General features: G+C 38.4%; 1 protein-coding gene across 2 annotated transcripts in view; it reads right to left on the minus strand.

Moving 5' to 3' along the window:
- ABTB3 (ankyrin repeat and BTB domain containing 3) overlaps positions 1-20,319 on the minus strand; it is a 213,526-nt gene that overhangs the window by 60,674 nt on the left and 132,533 nt on the right. For both annotated transcript variants that reach the window (XM_088141089.1, XM_088141088.1), the window contains exons 2-3: positions 10,576-10,725; positions 544-748 (exon numbers count right to left, since the gene is read on the minus strand). In XM_088141089.1, coding sequence (XP_087997215.1) covers positions 544-748; positions 10,576-10,725 — 355 coding nt within the window. The remainder of the gene's footprint in view (positions 1-543; positions 749-10,575; positions 10,726-20,319) is intronic.

Here is a 20,319-nt window from a genome sequence, read left to right on the forward strand (position 1 = left end):
TACAGTTGCAGAAATCCATTAAATTTGTAAAAAAAAAAATACATTGAATACCAAACCTGTTAAACTACGAACAGAACCTCTAATTTTCCTTTCCAATACAGAGGCACAGCCAAGTGCTCCCCCCCCCCGACAAAAAAGCATGGTTGGGGAAAGGAAGATCACTCCAAAAGAGACATCTGGAACCAATCTGCAGGCAGCGTGTAGCCACTGGGTGTCATTTTTTTTTATATATTCTGCATCAGCCACAGAGGGCTTCATGGCAAACAAGAAATATTCCAGCAAGAAGAAACAGCTGCAACCAAAATAGACGGAGTCAAGAAACCTACAGTGCTTAGCCAGCATTTGGCAACTACTAGATTTACTTGAAAGACTAGATTTTATTTCTAAAGATGTACCCTTAAAATGAGAGGATTGTCTTAGAATCACTAAGAATATGATTTGTTTAATTAATCTTTTTAAAAATAACCTTAAAGGCAGGTTTGCCTGTCTTGAGGGTAAATATTGGAATTAGGAAACTGTGGGTCCATTCATCAGAAGCATTACCTTTCTGTCTGTAGCGTGACTTTGGAAGGCTCCACGTTGGGGTTCTCCCATTCCATCTGCGGGCAGTGCATGAAATAACAGAGGGTGTACAAGGCCTCCGGTTCCCAGTAGAGTGACCCCTGCCGGTGATGCATGGGCGTGGTATTGCTATGTTGCTTTGCACTGAGTGGCTGCAGGTGGTGCATTGCCCGAGACACCAGGTCACCTGAAAAGGAGAAAAAGGGTCACCACAGTGGCTTTGCTTATCCTATTTCAAATACAGGCTTCCCTCTTGATAAGCACTGTTAGTGAAATATACAAGCTGAGGGCGCAGGAGCTATGGACAGTTACAGCATGAGATTTATTACGAAGGGGAGATATTCTATTATTATTATTTAAATGTGCATGCCGCCCAACTCCCAACAACTCTGGGTGGCTCACAAGTGAAAACATTAAGTAATAAAAAAATACACTAAGAGACAAAAATAAGAAAATAAAAAATGGCAAAAGTGACAAGGACTGTATAGGAATGATCAAGAAACAAATGCACGCAATCCAAAGGGACATCACTCACCCTCGCCAAAGTCCTGGGCAAAAACCCAGGTCTTCAAGCCCCTTCGAAACACCAGGAGGGTGGGGGGGCATCCCTCACCCACCATGAATATAAATAAGACATCTGTTGTTCTCTCCTGTCCCTGAATGATTGTATCATTCAGAATATGCAAAGGTACGACAGCAGCATGTCAGCAGGTAACACCATTGGCTGAATTTGTTTGGGCTTGCAAACAATCTTGTATCTCCCAGAGATACATATGGTGGCCAGTCTCCTGGGATTCTGGAAGTCTCTTTAAGATCTGACTCTGTTCCTAGGCCTGACACCAGGTTAGGGTGTCAGTGGAGCCCCTGTTGTGTTTTTTTTTACTGTTTTTGTTGTTTTCTTGTCCGGACTGTTAAATTTTGTTGTTGTTTTTAATTGTTTTAATTCTACATTCAATATGTTGTAAGACACCCAGTCTTTTGGAGTATAATAGTCTTTTGGGCTGTAATAAATCTAAATAACAACAACAACACATAGTTTGATGGAAGAAAGCAACAACAATGGCAAACCACCTCTGCACTGTTGCTGAAAATCCTGTACAATTGTGTTCATGTAGTCACGCTCAACTCAAGGAAGGCTGTACATTTCACCTTTATTTTGCTTTCCAGCTAGGAAATAATCCTTTTCTCTACAATGGATGAACACAACCTTTTCCCAGCTTGATGTCCTCCAGAAACTTTGGGAATTCTGGCTATGTAAATCTGGGGAAGTTTGGACTAGGACATTCTGGAAAACTACGGAATAGGCTCTACCTAGATAACATGTCATTTATTGATGCAAAATTATGCTTTACAACAGCCCTCCTCAATTGGGGCTCTTCAAATGCATTGGATTTTAATTCCTAGTATTCCCTAGCTGGCATTGAAAGATGAGGAATTGCTTTAATAAACATACATTATTTATGATAGTAATGATGATTTGATTCTTTATCCATGATGCTAAATATAATTCTATGATATTTTCAAGTTGAGAAACAGAGTTATCCCTAGACAGAACTTCTTTTAGCCCCAAATGCTATCAGAACTAGTTAAAAAGAACATATTATTCTGAGGTTGCTTAAATGACATTATTCTTAATTGATCTGTGATCAGTTAGTCTTTGGACCCAATTGAAAATGTTGTTTTTGCCTTGAAATCCAAATGTCTTGAGACCTAGATACACAGGTTAACCTAAATTAGCTATGCCATCTCCTCTATGTTATAAATATCTGAACACCTTGATCTGTGTTCCTCTCCCGCATGAAGTAAAAGAAATTAGACATTTTCAGTTGTAATAAATACCACGGACAATGCCTTCAAGAAGAAACTATACTTTTCATTCTTAATGTTGTTGTTTTTCGCTCCTGGCCAAGTCACTGTTCTTTTGAGAGGCCTTTGAGGCAGAAGAGCCTTTACGCTACTGTTTATGGGGTTATGCATTATTGGGGGCCTCATAGTTGATATACTGATCAAATTTGTTATTTATTGCTGACTGAGGTTTTTTTCCCTACGCTCACAGTTCTTGATCATTTTCTTACTTCTAATGTTGGCTGATTACCTTGGGGGATTGTTGTTGTTTTTTTTTAAGAGAAAGAGTGGGATAAAATGGGGAAACAATAAAATAAAGAATGAAGAATTATATTCTTTACAGCATTAAGCAAACATGCTGACAAATCTACCAAATCAACATACTCCTTTACAAAATATGTTCTACATACTCTTGCCAACTGGAAAAAAAAAACCCTACAGTTTTCTTAGTAGAAATAAGGATATTATTCATAAAGCACATTTTCTGAGGCAGATAATTTTCTTTAACAAAACGAGCCAGACACATTCCAACATGCTGCTCCTGGCAAGAAATTCATTCCAGCACACAATATTTGTTTTGCTTGTGACAGAAAGCATGTGGCCAAGTTCCACCTTTATTTTAAGAAAGTCTCCTCTTCCTTTCTGTGTCTGCTAATTGTAGAAAATTAGGATTGCATAACAGACTTCTTAAGATTCCTGAAATGTTTAACAGGAACTGTATTCCATGCAACCTAGAATGGGCTTTAAAATAATAGTAATTCTGCAAATAGCTGCAACTGAAAGAACTGTGATAGACAACAAGTTAAGCATCACTGGCTATTGTTCAATATCATGGGTTTGAATCTTCTAGTCAGCCTAGTGAACAGGGGAAAGTGTTCAGTATCTACATGTCCCTCCATGTTTTTTTTTTTCCTTCCTTTTTTATTGTGTGACACAGCAGCCTTCAGAACAAAGCATGGACTACAGTCACTCACCAGTTTTATTTTCTGAATGTCTCTGGGATTTGTAAAAGCAGATCTACAGAAATCTTCCCATCCTTATGCCCTCTAGATTGGTTGGAACAGCAGCTCCCAGAAATCTGAGCAAGAATGCCAAATTCTAACCTGAACCTGGTAGCTGCCAGAATAAGGAACGTGAGTCTAATGCAACCGTCTATATGTAGCTGTAGAACAGCCTGATAATGTATAAAGGGATTGCTGCTGCTAGCTCCTGGTGAAATAAGTGGCAAGCATATGAAGAGGCAGGAAACAGTTATGCAGAAAATACAGTCTTAACACCAAAACCAGGAGACAACCACCGATCTGGAGGAAAAAAGCAAAGAGAGGCTGTGATTCCAGTGTATTGTAATTTCTGCTTACTTTACAATATCTTATGACTCAAATCTTTCATTTTAAAAAGTTCATTTTTCTTTTTCTACTGGTAGGAAATGACTATACTCACAATGAATCCTACATCCCTTAGAAGTTTGTAATTCCCAATAGGATAGAGAGCAGGGAGTGGATCCTGTATGCAGCCAACCTGTAAAATTAACTCCAAATGGATATGTTCCTCACTGCATAGCAATTCTCTGAAAGCCTAGAGTATTTTAGCAAAATTGTATCAAACTTTCATTAACAGTTTAGGAAAAAGATAAGGACAACCTAGGGGTTAATGGTTCTTCCATCAGGGCCTGGGCCCAGGTGACTGAATTCTCAGGTACCTTGGTCTCTTGCTGCTGGTAAACACCAGGTCTGTGCTCACATCCATATATGATATGGCGACAGGCAAGTGTGCAGATCTCACGTATGTTACTAAGACATGGATGTTTCCCTATTGGAAATATGCCCAACTAGGTCTCAAGTCCTGCAGCAGCCACAAAGTCAAGGCCAGGTAGGAGAGTTTTGTGAGACCTTGTAGTAATGGGGAGCTCTGCACCAGACATGAATGGATGCAAGTGTCTGTGAATGGAATCGGGCTGCACTGACAAGCTAGGTCTGCTGCTGATATATTAACTACTTGCCTGCCCAGCAGTTGCCTTTCTTGAGCCTTTGGAACTCATCTCTGAGCTGGTGTTGAAGTTCACAAGACTGCTAGTCTTCCTTACTTCAACCTCCATACTGTGGGGAAGGGGTCTAATGCAGTTAATGGTTTCCACAATGACCTTGGGTTTGTTACAACTGCAGCCCCAACATATATTGGAGGGCACCCCCTGAACCTGGTCTTTACTTTTGTTGCAGAGAAATTGTGATTTGAAAATTGAGGATATTAACATCTGTCCTTTCCACGATGAATCATTTTCATGACCCTTTCCTCATCAAACTGCACCACAGAGGTCCTAAACATCCACAGGGTGGTGGACCTATTAAAATGATTCGAGGTTTTCCAGAGGGTACTTCTAAAACCTTCCCCATACATTTGGTGGGCAGCTCCATACTGTGCCTAGTTGATGGAATCTGGGGGCAGGCAGAGCACAGGATGATATTGCTCCAGTAACACCTCTGCCCACTTGCCAACCCCAAGTGACTCCTAGGTTTACTGAGGAGCTGAGGGAAAGGAAGTGTCTGAAAAGAAATCTACAGCAACTTTTCTACAGTGCAAAAATCAGAAGTGGATACAGGTAAGAGCTCATGTTTGAGCCTACAAAGTGGTGGTAAGAACATCAAAGTGTCAATCTTTCTCCTTGCTGGGTGGCAATCTCTTGATTGCCACCCAGCAATACTGCACAGAGCAACCTGAACCCTTTAATGGAAAGATGGGCAAGGCTCCTACAAGCACCAGGATGAATTTGCAGGTTTTTCAGAAGATAAAGTTGCTTGTATCCACTTTTGGTTGGACGCTAGTTGGAAGGAATCCACTGTGGTGAGATAATCTTGTGGGCTTGTGTCATGCCTCTCCTGGCTCCTTCAGGTGGCTAGGTGAGAAGTGAGTGTTTAAATTTGAGACATAACCAATGTTTTCTGAGAGGGAACCTAATGCTCCCTGCCTTGAAGTCCTCCCTGATCATGTTTGATAACTGTTGTCTGATTTCTCTTTTTAGGGAAGTAGTGGTGACAAATCAGATACCATGGATAACATGCACGATTTGAATCCTTTTTAATCAGGAACCATCTCCTGTAATGGGATAGAAATGCTATTGGTCAGCTGGTGGGTAATCTTCTATAGGATTGGGGAATTACCTCTCTCAATCCCATGAAACCTCCCAGCAGTGTTCAGTACCACTGACTATGGAATCATTATGGACTGTCTCTAAAGGTTGGGAGTTAGAAGCACTGTGTTGTAGTAGTTCCACTCCCACCTGGTGGGGCGGTTCCCGGTAGTGGTCATGGAGGAGAAGCACAGATGCCCATGAGTGAGAAGTTTGTGCATTTTGCTAACAAGTAAATGAAGTATTGTTTCAGCCCTAGATGACTGTGGGTGCCATACTACAATCATTTTGTTGTTGTTGTTGTTTTACAGTCTGTATATTGTTTCTTACAGTTTTAATTTGTTTTGTGTTTTGCTGTTACCTAATCATATATAAATAAGTAAATAAATGCTTCCAGATCATTGGACATGAGTTAATTATCCTTCAAAACCCTCTAATCAATCAGTCTGCTATATTCATAGTGAGATTGGATAAAAAAATTTAAGAGTAAAATCTGGATCAAATATTCATTTTGGAAACTTAGATTTGGGAGCGTATGGAATGAATGCATGATGCTAATTAACTAAATCAACTAATTAATTTAATTAACTAATTAACTGAAGCAGATAAGCATGTGATTTTCTACATGTTTTTAAACAGACAAAAAGTGCTGACATGATAAACCTTTTATAAAATTATGCACAACATCCAGAAAACTGAAAGAGATAATATTTTCTCTCCCTCTGAATAACTCTGGAACTTCGGTTCACTACTACATACAATTTCTAATTAATCTGACAGATTTGGTTTCACATATCATGCTAAGCCATAATGTGTGCTGGGTTTGGCTTCACATGCTGTGTGAACCCAGTGATTATGGTTTAGCATGTTGAATGAATTCAGTTAATAAACCATGGTTAAAGAAAACAGCATTTAGCATTTTTATCCAATCTGCCCAAGGAGTCTATACTGAAAATAGTGGTGTGCCCACTTTTGAGCTTCATGACCGAATTGGGTTTTGAAATTCTGTTTCCTACGTCCAAATCCAGCAATATGCACAATGATAAAATCAGCTAGGTTCTGTGCAAGTTGCTGACTTGTAAAACATGTTTAATTAACTGTAAACTTCCTTCTGATTTTTCCATATAGATTTAGCAATGATTGGTCACTCTTTTCCCATGCCAGTTAAATGAAATCGTAATGCTTCCTCTTTTCTCCAGCACACAAACACCAATTTTGAAAAGAGAAGTTAACAGAAACTGACATTATGGATGCTAATCAGTATCATAACCATTTTAGGTGTTAAGTTTCTTTTTTCTTATCCTTATAAGACAAGGCTCTTGACAGAGCATTTTCTGGGGCCCTAAGAGTTCTGGCCCCTATTCTTTCATTATCCATATCACGTGCCTTTGTTTCCTTTTCCATCGCTGTATTGCTTTTTTAACACCAAAGCAATCTCAACAAGGGACCTTTTCCTATTATGGGTTGCCTAGCAACAGCAGGTCCTCAAATCAAGGATAGAGCATTTACAGAACAAAATTCCAAAGTAGGAAAAGCAAATTATTACTGCTGTGTATCTTTCTTGATGCATATCTGTTACTCTGATTACTACATCTGATAATAACACAAGAATGCTAAGCACAAACAAAGTCAGTCTTTGTCATGCAGTGGCTAAAAGCGGGGTGGGGGTGGAATTAAATGTAAAGTTAAGCTGACATAAGGAAAAGCTAGAAAACTGGCCCAAATCAAAATACTGAGCGTTTGTAACATGCAGAGAACTAACACTAAACTGAGAGATAAGGCGGAAAAAGAAGTCTACACTCCATATTAGAAGCTGCCATATCCAGTAAAATCTGCCGATCCCATGAAGACATCTAGAGAGGAGTGTAGACCAGGAGGCAGGCCTTTTTAGTGGCTGCCCCCTTGCTCCTGAACACACATCAATTCTTGTCTGACATTTTTTTATTCATTGCTTTAAGGGAGATGTTTGCTGTCCATCCAGAATTGCCCTACAAGTTGGGCAGCCATATGGGTGCATATGTATGTCCAGCAGTGCTAAAAAGTGTGTGAACCCTTTTGAATTTTCAACATTTCTGCACAAATATGACCTAAAAATGACTCAGGGATCTTAATGGGCTTCCTTGCACAAACTGCCCATTTCAGGTCCTTCCACAACATGTCCATAGGATTAAAGTCAAGACTCTGACTTGGCGATTCCAAAACATATCTTTCTTCTGCTCTGACTATTCCTTGGTTGTACGACTTGTGTGTTTTTGGTCATTGTCTTGCTGCATGACCCACTTCCTCTTGAGCTTCAGTTCACTGAAAAAAAAACCTGACATTTTCCTGTAGAATTTGTTGGTACAGTTCAGAATTCATAGTTCTATCAATGATGGCAAGCCATCCTGATCCAGAAGCAGCAAAGCAGGCTCAAATCATGATATGGCCACCACCATGTTTCACAGATGGAACAAGGTTCTTATGCTAGAGTGCAGTGTTTGCCTTTCGCCAAACAGAAGGCTTTTCATTCAAGCCAAGAAGTTCTATTTTGGTCTCATCCGTCCACAGAACATTCTTCCAACAGCCTTCTGGCTTATCCACATGGTCTTTTGCAAACTGCAGGCAGGCAGCAATGTTCTTTTTGGAGAGTAGTGGCTTTCTCCTTGCAACCCTGCATGTACATCATTGTTCTTCAATGTTGTCCTGATAGTGGTCTCATGAACACTGACATTTGCCAACACAAGAGAGGCCTTTAGTTCCTTCGACATTACCCTAGAGTTCTCTGAGACCTCCCAGAGTATTACATGCCTTGCTCTTGGTGTGATCTTGGTTGGTCAACCACTCCTGGGGAGGGTAACAATGGGGTTGAACTGCCTTCATTTGTACACTATCTGCTTGACAGTGGACTGGTGGAGTCCAAACTCTCCAAACGCTTTGGAAATAGTTTTGTAACCTTTTCCAGCTAGGTGAGCATCAACTACTGTTTTTCAGGGATCCTCGGAAATCTTTTTTGTTCAAGCCATGACACACTTCCACATACAGTACCTGTGTTGTGAAGATCAGACTTCGATAGTGAATATCCAGAATTCTGTTTTTTAAATAAGGAAGGATCTCCCACATTCATACATGATTGTCATCTCATTGACTGAAATACCTGACTCTAATTTCCCCTTCAAATGAACTGATCATCCTAGAGGTACACATACTTTTGCTACACACAAACATGTAGCTTTGGATCATTTTCTTCAATAAATAAATGAACAAGTATAATGTTTTTGACACATTTGTTTGATTGGTACTCTTTATCTAGTTATAGGTCTTGTTTGGAGAACAGATCACATTTTAGGTCATATTTAGGCAGAAATACTGAACATTCAAGAGGATTCACAAACATTATCTGTATAAAAATACTCCAGAACACTAGTAAGATACAAAGGCAACACAGAGCATATATATGAGTTATCTGTACGTACATTCATTTTTAATATTTTGTCAAAAGTATAAATTGCATTCCTTCATAGAATGTGTACTTCAACACAATGTTTTCTCAAGTGTATCTCTATGGGAATAGTCATTTGAAAGCAAACTTAAATAGATATAAAAGCTACATGGGAGGATAGTTCTAGTTTGAGGAGGCCCTGAGCCTTTCCTGCTGGTAAAGCCAACAGTCACATAAAAAAACTTGATCACAACAGCTTTCCAAGCAGCACCTGAGTTAGGAAACAACCATACTGATTTTCCCAAAATAACCCAGTATGAATATATATTGTAGGTGGGAAATTAAAATGGCTAGTTATTCAGAATCCTGCCAGAAATGTATTTAAAAAGTGAGCTCCAAGGATAAAAGAAGGGAAAGTCAGCAGACTGAAGTGCTGGGTGGCATTAGATGCTAAGAGACATAACAACAAGCAGGTGGTCTAGGATACTGAGCATACTGAGTAGGAATGGGGAAAAAAAAGGAAAGTTATCTGAAACATGAAGGTAGTAGTCCTTTGAGAAAACAGGAGGATGAGGGAGCTGAAGGAGCAAAGGACAGAATTACTTGGATATGGGAGGGCAGATAAGGGACAGAAGAAAAGGCATACAGAGCTTTGAAGATTGATCCAGTTCCTACAGCAGCCTGGAATACAAAAATTAAGTGGGTAATACATTACTTTTAATATATTGCCCTGCCAGGCAGAGTCAGCTGATTATCTCCTGTGGTATTAGACTGCATAAACAAAGGCATGAAAGCTCAGCCTATTCCAAAAGAGGCCACGTAACTAGAGGATATAAGATGAAGGCAAAGGGCACTCTCAAATCTTACTGTCTGTTTCCTACCTTACCTAGGTCTCTATCCATCCGAGCTGACCATTGCAGAGCACAGCAGCAGCTTCTGATAGAACATGACAATTTGTCTTTTTTTGAGAAATGTGGAATCAGCAAATAGGTGTGGCTTGGTACTGGAGGGAGCCCTTAGAAGTCCTTCAGTGAAAATTAGAAAGAACAGCACTCTACTGGGTGAAAGGCTAACCAAATACAAATACCCCATTTTCCTTCTGTTTATAAAAGATTGTGGAATTTTATGTATGTATGTGTGTGTATACACACACACAAACATACATATACACACATACATATATACATATACAACTTGATGTGTGCTTTTTAAGGATGAGTAAAATTCCCTACTCCCTGTGACAAGTACATAACTCTTTCCCTATCTGCCATCTTCCTGTCCCCAAACAAACTATATCTAGCTCCATGACCTTGAACCAGAAGGTTCAAAAGGGGGATCTTTACTAATGCTTAATTTGATCTTGGTATACTAGCAAACCAAAAATAAATTTGTATTGTTTTGGTTCATCCCTAGGTTTTATTTTCTTATGTAGCAAAAAAGTTGATCATGACTCAAAACCTGTCTTCTGAACAACTTCACCAAGAGAATAAGAACTCACATTAGTTTTTCCTAACAAGTACTGTACGTACCCTCCACAAACCTGTTCTCCGGGTGTATGTGTTTATAAACTGGGATGTGGTTGCTCAAAAATCTAAAGGAGAAAAAAGAGAGTATTATGTGCACTTACTAAGTTCTGCAATGCTTCCCACACGTGTAGCAAGCAACGACTGCTCAATGGTTCGCAATTCTGATTGGCTAAACATTTGGACATCTCCTGGCTTATTTGACCTTTGCTGTTCTTTGTGAAGGTTCAGACTCTCTGGCAGGCAAGGAACACCTGGTGTTGAAACAGAGAGAAGAGAGGAGATAAAAGTTCAGTGCAATTTTAAAATCCAGACAATTGCAGATTTTCAGTTAAAAATATTCAGATATATAATGCTGTCTTACACAAAGAGACAGCAGATTGATCAGTCAAGCCCAATACTATGTATTTTGATTGCCACTGAGTCTAGGATTTTCCAACCTATTGTTACAATAATAACATTTATTCTTATTCTTTAAGATCATCAGCTCAGCTTCAGCTCTGCTATCCAGACATTGGTTCAAAGTAGAAGTGCCAGAGACCAAATCTGGCACCTTCTATGGACAAAGCATGTGCCTTGTCACTATACCATGATTCCGACTCCCTCCCAGTCATAGCCAGCTGTTCCAAACCAGGAAAATGCCCAAATGATGAAATGTGTGTCATGGCATCATAATGCAAGCTCCATGCTTTTGTACATGCATTGTGATGTCATGTGCAAGTACATAAGCGGTGAAGTTGATATGGTGGCACACATTTTGTCACTTGTCCCCCTTGATCCCTCCTGTGGACCCCTATGCTCCCAGTGTTTCTCATAGTTTCTCAGTGTGTGTGTTTGACTAAGTAACAGTTCATAAGCTCATCTATCTTCCAAATCACAAACAAAACTGTTTCATCCTGAAATAGTTATTTAATTGTAGGTATACAGACATGGCTGGGAAATGTGTAAGTGGCCCTATTTTTCATAACTGAAAAACAGAACCTAAATATAACAGAGACTCTTGCAAAGCAAATTCTACACAAGGTAAGTTCCCTCATATCTCTTTCTCTTAAAATATTCTTGTCTTGGATCAATAGAAGAACAATGCATTTTCTTGTAACTCAAAAACAAGTTAGCCTTTCCTTGATGAACTGCCAGGGAAAAATAGGCTGCACTTATGGCAATTATCCACGTTTAAGAGCACATAGACCACGTATGTGCATTCCTTACCATCTTGGCTCCTCCCATCAATTATCTATGTTAATCTCTGAAAATAAAGTAACTGCCAAGTCTCTTGCATAGTAACTAGCACCTAGTTACCACAAGATAACCATTTGGAGACTATGCTAACCTTGGAAGTTAACCTATCTGGAGCTAAATATACTATACCACCACCATCACTACCGTCCCTGCTGCTGAAAGGTTGGGGCAAGCAGAATTACACATCAGAAAGCTGATTCTAATCGTTATGTCCAGTCATTCCATATAGTAGATAGGAATAAACCCTGTCTTCAGGAAATCTTTATATTGAGAATGAATCCCTATCCATCATTCATACATTCTGCAGGAAACAAGTAAACTGGGTGTACAGAAGCATACTAAAATTCTGAGAAATATTCAAAGATGAACATAATGGTTATAGTATAAGCTTTTATGGATGCCTCTGGACAATTAATAGAAAAGCTTTTAAGGTGAGATGAGACTTTTCATTGCTTTTGCTACAATGGGCCATCCAATTTCTTCTCTGATAATTGTTTTTTAAAAGTTCAGCTAGTAAGGAAGACAATCAAAAGAAGTGGTAAAGGGCATATTATTATTACTAAAAAATTGGGTTAGCAATGATTATGAGTGCAAGAAACACTACCAAAAAAGTTACAACTAAATAGATTTAATCACAGGAATGCTTAATTAATACATTTTAAAAGAATATACATATAGAACCCTTGGGTCCTTAGCCCACTGTGCAACATAAAATTATATATTCGAAACAGTTCATCCAATCCATTGTGAGTTCCTAAAAACAGTTATTTCCAGCCTAGTTCCTATGGTAGATCAACCCAACAACTGTTTTAGTCCTTGGTCATTAATGACATCACATAATCCAACAACAAAAAAATACAGCAAAACACTGATTGTGTATGACAGCTTTCTGTTATCCTAGCTGCCACTGACCAACTTCATTATGAGCCATGCACATCATGAACTCATATGCCCTAGCTGTTATGAGTGCAAAAATTATGACTTGCATGCTATGAATTATATTGCAAGTAAGTTAGTGGTTTCTGCTTCCAGAGGCTGTTCCAAATAGTTAATATGTCTCTTTACAATTAGGCATATGTAAGAAATAGGTCAGTGCACAACTTTTACTTAAAGAAACTGATTTCCAACCTGTCAAATAAATAGAAAAACCCAAAATACATATGCACCCTAAAATGCACAATCAGGAAAAAACGGGGGTTGGCAATGACCACATATGACAACAGACTAGTAGACTGTAGCAACTCAGATGACTCATTAAAACTCAGCCCATTTGAGAAAAAGAAATAATTGCTAAGACCGAAAGAAGCTCAGAAAGATTGTGTAAGCAATGGGACACATTTAGTTCCATTTTTCTAACAGATGAGAGCAAGAATATACGTGAGATACTATAAACACATACATTCACATGGAGATTGCATGAGAATCCACACAAGTTCTTTCCAGAAAATGTTGACTAAAGATGATCCGTTCAAACTGAAAACTTAGCAACCCTGGGGTGGGGTGGGGGGGTGGGGGGATTACTGAATATGCCTGCTCTGTATTCCAAGTCTTTGTTATTTCAGTATAATCTTAATGAGCCGTATATTTTTGCTGCTTCATAACACAGCTTAATCTGACAAACGTGCAGATTTTCAGGCTCCCAAACTTGGATTATTTATTTATTCCATTTAAATGGCCACGCATCTCAAATTCATGACTCTGGGTGGCTAACAATGTTAACAGAAAACAGAAAAACAATACAAGAAACAGCAGCCCGAGTAAAAAAAGACTCATCGGTCACAAATCAATATAAGTAATGTACAGGCTCAGCCCCGCTTCCTGATCCCCAGGCCTGGTGACAAAATCAATCTTTAAGGCCTTACAAAGGCTGACAGGGTCAGGGCCAATTTGATCTCTGGGGGAATCATATTCCAAAGGGGGGGCACGACAGAAAAGGCTCTCTTCCTGGGCCCTGCTAGGTGACATTCCTTAACAGACAGAACCTGAAGCATGCCTCATCTGCCAGGCCTAATGGGACGGATAGACATAATTATGGAAAAGCAGTGCCCCAAATAATTCAGCCCCATGCCACAAAGGCTTTTATATCTTACAACCAGCACCCTTAACCGAACCTGGAAGCAGTCAATGCAGCTTGTGGAACAAGCAGCTTATTTTGTTTCACTAGCTATTATCAGCTTGTTTTTACCTGTCTTTCTAAATCAAAGATTCTGACACAACATCTCTATAAACTTTAATAGCAGAACCCGGTGTCATTTGTCACTGGAAAATTATGGAATTAAATGATAGCTTCATTACTTAGCACTGCATTTGCTGATCAATGTCATTCAGGATTACATTACATGCTTGAGCATCATACTTCGGCTCATGACTCTCTCCAAAAGTTCTGCACTGTCCCAGTGATGTAGAAACTGAACTGTTTTAAGAGATTACTTCTATGCAATTACTGTCCGGGGCCAGGACCTACACATGCTATCAAAAGAGGTTTCTTATGTCACAATGGAAGAGGTTAACTGCTCAGAAATCACACTTGAAAAGAGCCAACTAGCAGAGCAGAGCTGAGGGTCAAAAATATCCCCAACAGCTCTGTTCAGTAAAGCCTCCACATTGTCCTCTTAGCTATTACTAAAAATGGGTACTTGTACCCTCCCCTTAATGAGCAGATGAATGCATTAGCCCCACTTACTTGCTTCCCCTTCCAGAGGGTGATAAAAGTGCCAGACCCTGCACACTTGTCCCCTCCCCCATGAACATAAGTGCAGCAAATGTGTGTCCCAGCAATGAAAATGCAAAAAAAACCTCTGTCTAAAAAGTTACTGTTGCTACTACATTGATTTGAGCACCAAAGTTTGCATGTTTGAATGTTTAAGTATGCCTGCTTAGGAGAATCACTCCAGGTTCAGATGAATAGAGAAGAACATTTTTATGAACTGGAATATAAGCTGGTTCTTCCCTTGCCTCCATATGTGATTGAGGTGCCACAAAGTATTAGAAATGTGCCTGACTATGCTTATTTCTTGTGTACTAACAAATTCCATTACCTTGTCAGCCCTCCCAGATAAACCAGACAGGAAGCACAACTAGATGAGCTAATTCTACTTTATTGTAAGGCTACATTAACAGAATCTTGCAAGACTGAAAATACAAATCTCCTGCCATCCCTACTTACCGCCTGAGTAGTTAGGACAGGTCCTTCCTAAATTTCTTTTTCTGACCGTTACTCTCTTGCAGACGCCTTTCTCTTTTATCTGATAGTTCCCTCGGTGGCATCTCTTCCCCCTGTCTTCCAAGGTCATCCTCACATTCCATCACAGAATTTAGCTTGTAAAATTAGTGTACTAACTGGCCATGTGTTGATTAGTGATAAGCTGTAATAATTAATAGAGCTATAGATTTGACTAAGAATATGGACATGGCTCAATAGTAGAACATACGTAATTATAATATATAGATCTCTATATTAAAAACATTTTGCCTGAGGGTGAAGGCCCTATAAATAAATGAATAAATATTGCAGACATCTCACAATATCACTAAATCTTGCATGCTTTCAATATTCTTGCACTGGATTTTAAAGAGAAATATTTAGAAATATTCTAAAGAGATTTCTGCATTCTTATCTGAAACTTGAGAGATGGTGGTGTTCATGAGATTGGCAATTTCACAAGATTTTGGCCATTCTAAAAAAAAAATGTATTAGAAGTATTCTTGTGGACATGGGTTTGGCAATCCCTTGGTTAAAGATAAATATTTTATATTCATTCAGAATGATGAAAACCCTTAATTTAAGCTGGCTACTATGAAAGGAAAAGTGGGGAAAAAATAGACCAAAAAACATGCATAATTCCCAGCTTCTTCACCTCGTTTGCTTAAGGTTGCCAACTCCAGATGAAATCAAACCTGGAAATTCTACCACACCCAGTAAATATGACACAGCTCTATAGACATGTGACTTTACTGTATATGTGTAGTAATATGCCTGCCAGAAGTGACATTCCCCAAAGAGGCAATGGCCAGACTAACAGAATGGAAACATACATACATACCTATCACATAATTTCCTTCTGGAGTGAGCAACATTATACAAAGCACAGAAAAAGAGGGAGAGGCTCTGGGCAAAATAAAGGCAGAAAATAAAATAACTATATTTAATTTACATTAACATCATTGGGTATATCTCTCTAACTCTTTCTATTCTTGCAAATAATTCTTGCTCCCACCACATCCATATTCCCCCTCATGCTTTGTTTATTGTTTATTAAAATTCTCACCTCTCTCTTTTTAAGGATCTCTTCAATCCCATTCAACCGTGTCTTTCTTAGTCTTTCTTTCCTCATGACCCATTTATTCCTCCTTCCTATATTGTTTTGTGATTCAGTCTTTATTCTCTTTCTATGACCAAACTACCTCAATGTACTTTCATAATAGTCACTCCCTTTTGTATTCAATCCACATTATTCATCATCCATTAATTCTTGACCTTACCCTTGTCTTAGCACAAATATTTATCAGAAGCCCATCCCACTATATCCACCTTCAGGTTTCTTCTGACATATCCAACTCTCACTTCTATATAACAAATTAGGCAGAAGTATGCCCTTATACACAGACATTTCCATTTCTTTTTACAAACATTAGTTCCTCACAATAGACCATATTCTACCCATTACCTTTTTACCAGAATTTGGATATCTTAAAATTTCTCCACATTCCATCAAGTTACACAAATTTACTTTCTGCTCTTATTTTTTACCATTCACATATAACTTGTAATTATTCACTCTAATTTCTCTGACAAATACAACTATTAGTCTCTGATACATTAATTTTCAGATCAATACTTATTATTGTATTATTGTATAACACGTTGCAAATAATTCAGGTTCTCAGCTAACAGCAAACATAGTCAGCATGCACAAATACATGGATATTAAAGTCCCCAACCAACATATCTCAAATGTCACTGCAAGCATTCCTTATATATTTATCCATAAATAAAATAAACAAAAGGGGGATCACAAATCCCCCTAGCCTAGTCAAAGTTAAACCATTATCTAAGTATTCCATTTATGCTCATACATGGTTCATTTGCATTATATACTATTCTTATCAATTTAGAAACCAACTTTTACTCCATATTCATGCAAAATATTCCATAATTCAAACCTATTCTTATCATACATTTTTTTCTAAATCAGCTTTCTTACATTCATACATTTCTCAATGACCAGTTGAACAGCAAAAATCCCATGTCAAGCATAAAGACACATAGCACTTGTACAGCAAGTTGCAACTGTGGAAATCAGAAGTGAAAAGGGTATGAGTGATGGCCAGAACAACCTGGCAGTATGTCACAATTGGCACACAACATGTTGTACAAAGATTGTCTTGGCCACAGCCTCCTCTGCTTTTGAGCAGGAGGTATGAGTCCAGGAGGACCTCCAGAGTGTGAGGAGTGAAAAAGAAACTCAAGATTGTCTTGCTTTGATTCTCTTTGGTGTAAGAGGAAGGGAAAGAGAACCTGTCAGGCTTTCAAGGTCCTGTTGTTACAACCTATATCAATCAACTCTGTGGGTTCTGCCACCTGACCTGTTGTGTCCTTGAAAGACTGACATCCCCACTAACTTTGCATACACACAGATGAAGTATGAGTTTTCTCTAACTATCCAGGAAAAAGACCTTGGGTCATAGTGAATAGGTCAGTGAAGATGTCAACTCTGTACATGATGACTGTAAAAAAGGCAAGTTGCATGCTAGGTATAATTAAGGAATGTATTAAAAATAAAACTGCCAACATTGTAATGCCTCTATAGAAATATATGCTATATCCACACCAGGAATATTGTGTACAGTTCTCACCACATTTGGAAAAAGATATAGCAGACTGATTAAAATGAAGAAAAGACTAAGCAGGATGATCAAGGCACTCCAACACCAAAAACATTTGAAAACCATTAGCTTGGAAAAAAGGTGACTAACAGAGGACACGATAAAAATTTATAAAATTATGCAGGGCATGAAGAAAGTGGACAGGGAAAAGGTCCCTGATGCTAACTGGAAGGTGAATTAGAAAAATATTCCTTCACACAGCACATAATTATCAGTTGAATTCATTACCATGGTAATTGGTTGGCTACTCTGTTACTGTGAGAAACGTAATGTTGAACCAAGATGGATCTTGACTTGATACAGCACAATCTTATATTTTCATGTTGAACTAAGATGGATCTTGACTTGATACAACACAATCTTTTGTTTTCATGTTTGACATGACACGGCTTTGAAGTATCTGTTCTTTGCTTTGTGATAAAGCTTCCTACCTTGCTGACACAGAAGCTGTGGTAGACTGTTTCCTGTTTAACAACTGCCAGTTATGACAATGAAGCACAGTGTTGATAGGAAAGACAGGTCTTTCCAATAAGGAAGTGACTAAGCTTGACTGAGGTTTAGAAATATTAACTGGATGATACTTATGAACTACTGACCTCCACATTTGGGAAATGATTTCCATGAAGTCATCAGAAGTCAAGCTTAACTCAAGGAGACCACTTTTATCTTATCTTACAATATACAATATTTGAGAGTTCCCAGCATTAACAACTTTTTACCAAAAGAAGCTGAGCTGGTCCTCTTTCAGTTAGTCTATTACCAGCAGGCAAAACATTTTTAGGCAGACCTTTGATATGTAAATAGGTTTTGGCTGTAGAAGTTGGGAGAATGTTGGATGCTTCTGCTGTTTCATGGATGTGTTTTTAATAGTTAGGAACATATACCTATTCCTGCCTGAAAAATCCAGAGGTAGAATTTAAATAATTATACTTTTCCCTACATTTGTAATTACATTGTTGTTTTCATTTTTGTTACTTGCACTGAGCGCTATTTGTTGCCAGAAAGATGGGATATAAGTCCTATAAATAAACAAATAATTAAACATTTAATTTTAGTGAAATCTGCTTTTAGAGATATTTTTATATGAACCACTTCAACTGATTTCTGATTAACTTTATTATTTAACAATGCCTTGGTAGTAAGAAAGTTTGTTCATAATAAGATGCTTTCCAAAGTGTATCTAGAAATGCTGCTTTGGTTTACAGTATGCAAATTATATAAAAATTAGTTGAAATTGCCTCTAATTGCTCCAAATGTTCATATTCAGAAATGATGCTCTATGCATGCTTTAATAAATATGCATCCCCTACTCTTTTTTATTCTGTATTTCCCTTTCTTCCAGTGCTATATTGTTGTTCTGTGTCATGTGTGTTTCTTTTTAGAAATCACATTTCTTCAAGTAATGTGAGGTAGGAGGTGATAAAAATTCCTCACACCAGAGGACAGCAGATCAAGATTATCACTGGTACCAGACCATAACAACAAATGAACTCTAAGAACACAATGTTACTGCAGTAGAAACTTTTCAGTAGAAATAATTCTCCATAAAGCCACTGGAATAGCTGATCTAAAATAAACATGTTATTCTCAAACTATAAAAGAAGAAATTTTTTGGTTGATTTGCTCAATAAAATGTAACAGTTTTTTTTTTTATTATCCAGTAAAAACTGTATGATAGATCAATAATGAAGAAGTAATTCAATATTCTGCATAAAAATTAATTCTATTGCAGAAGTACCTTCCCAGAGAAGAAGAGAAGTTGAAAGAGGTACAATATCAGTTGTGGCGTTGCAACTGAAGCCCTGCCCATTTGTTTATGTGTCAAAATGGCACACATACAAAAGGACAGGGCTTCAAGTGTTTTACTTCAATTGCCATCTTGCCTTTTTGGATCCCCCACAACTCCGGAGATGCTGCTGCTGTACTGTGACGGAGATGAAACTAGGAATTCCAGAACTGAGCCTTCTTGCCTGACAGAATATCCCTCCTGTACTGTAGAAATATTATAAAAGCATGGACAATCTCAGCATGTTCTAATAGGCTAATCATATCTTTTAATTCAGTTGCAGGTCAAGCAGGCAGTTAAGGAACCAGGGAGTGTAGTGTGGTTCAGTGGTTAAAAAATTGGTCTAGGAGCAGGATGTCACAGGTTTAAATCCATCCTCAGTCACAGAAACTCACAGGGTGACCCTGGGCCAGTCACTCTCAGTTCAATCTACCTTATAGAGTGGCTATTTTGGAGAAAAACTGAGGGACAGGGTGCTACGTAAGCCTCCTTGAGCTGCTGGAAGAAAACCAGGATATAAATATAACAAACTAATACAAATAAAATAGGCAACAAAATGATACCACTGTACAATATGGAATGGCCATGTTCTCTGATTCTATGGAAGATATCACAGTGCTAATGTGTTACAGTAGTTTATTCAGATTACTGTTACGCAGTCATTTGAAGAAGGCTTTAACTGGCTGGGCATTCTGGAGTTCCAACACCTTTGCCACTGATTTTCGCATAGAGACATGTCTAGAACAAGACAAGAGCAGACACCAACAAAAACTCATTTAATCTATATTTCTTTTGGGATTATGGTATAGCACTTGTTCATTGGAACAAAAGAAGAAGGAACTCAGTTTGTATTATGATGCATGCTCCTGTATGCTTTAGCTTCCTCTCAGAAAGAGTACGTTAATTCATTGCAAACACAAGTTTCTACTTATGGATA

Source organism: Python bivittatus, unplaced genomic scaffold, assembly GCF_059951505.1.
Source record: "Python bivittatus isolate LINGU-HERP-01145 unplaced genomic scaffold, Pbiv_v1 ctg000330_np1212, whole genome shotgun sequence".
In the NCBI taxonomy this organism is placed as follows: domain Eukaryota; kingdom Metazoa; phylum Chordata; class Lepidosauria; order Squamata; family Pythonidae; genus Python; species Python bivittatus.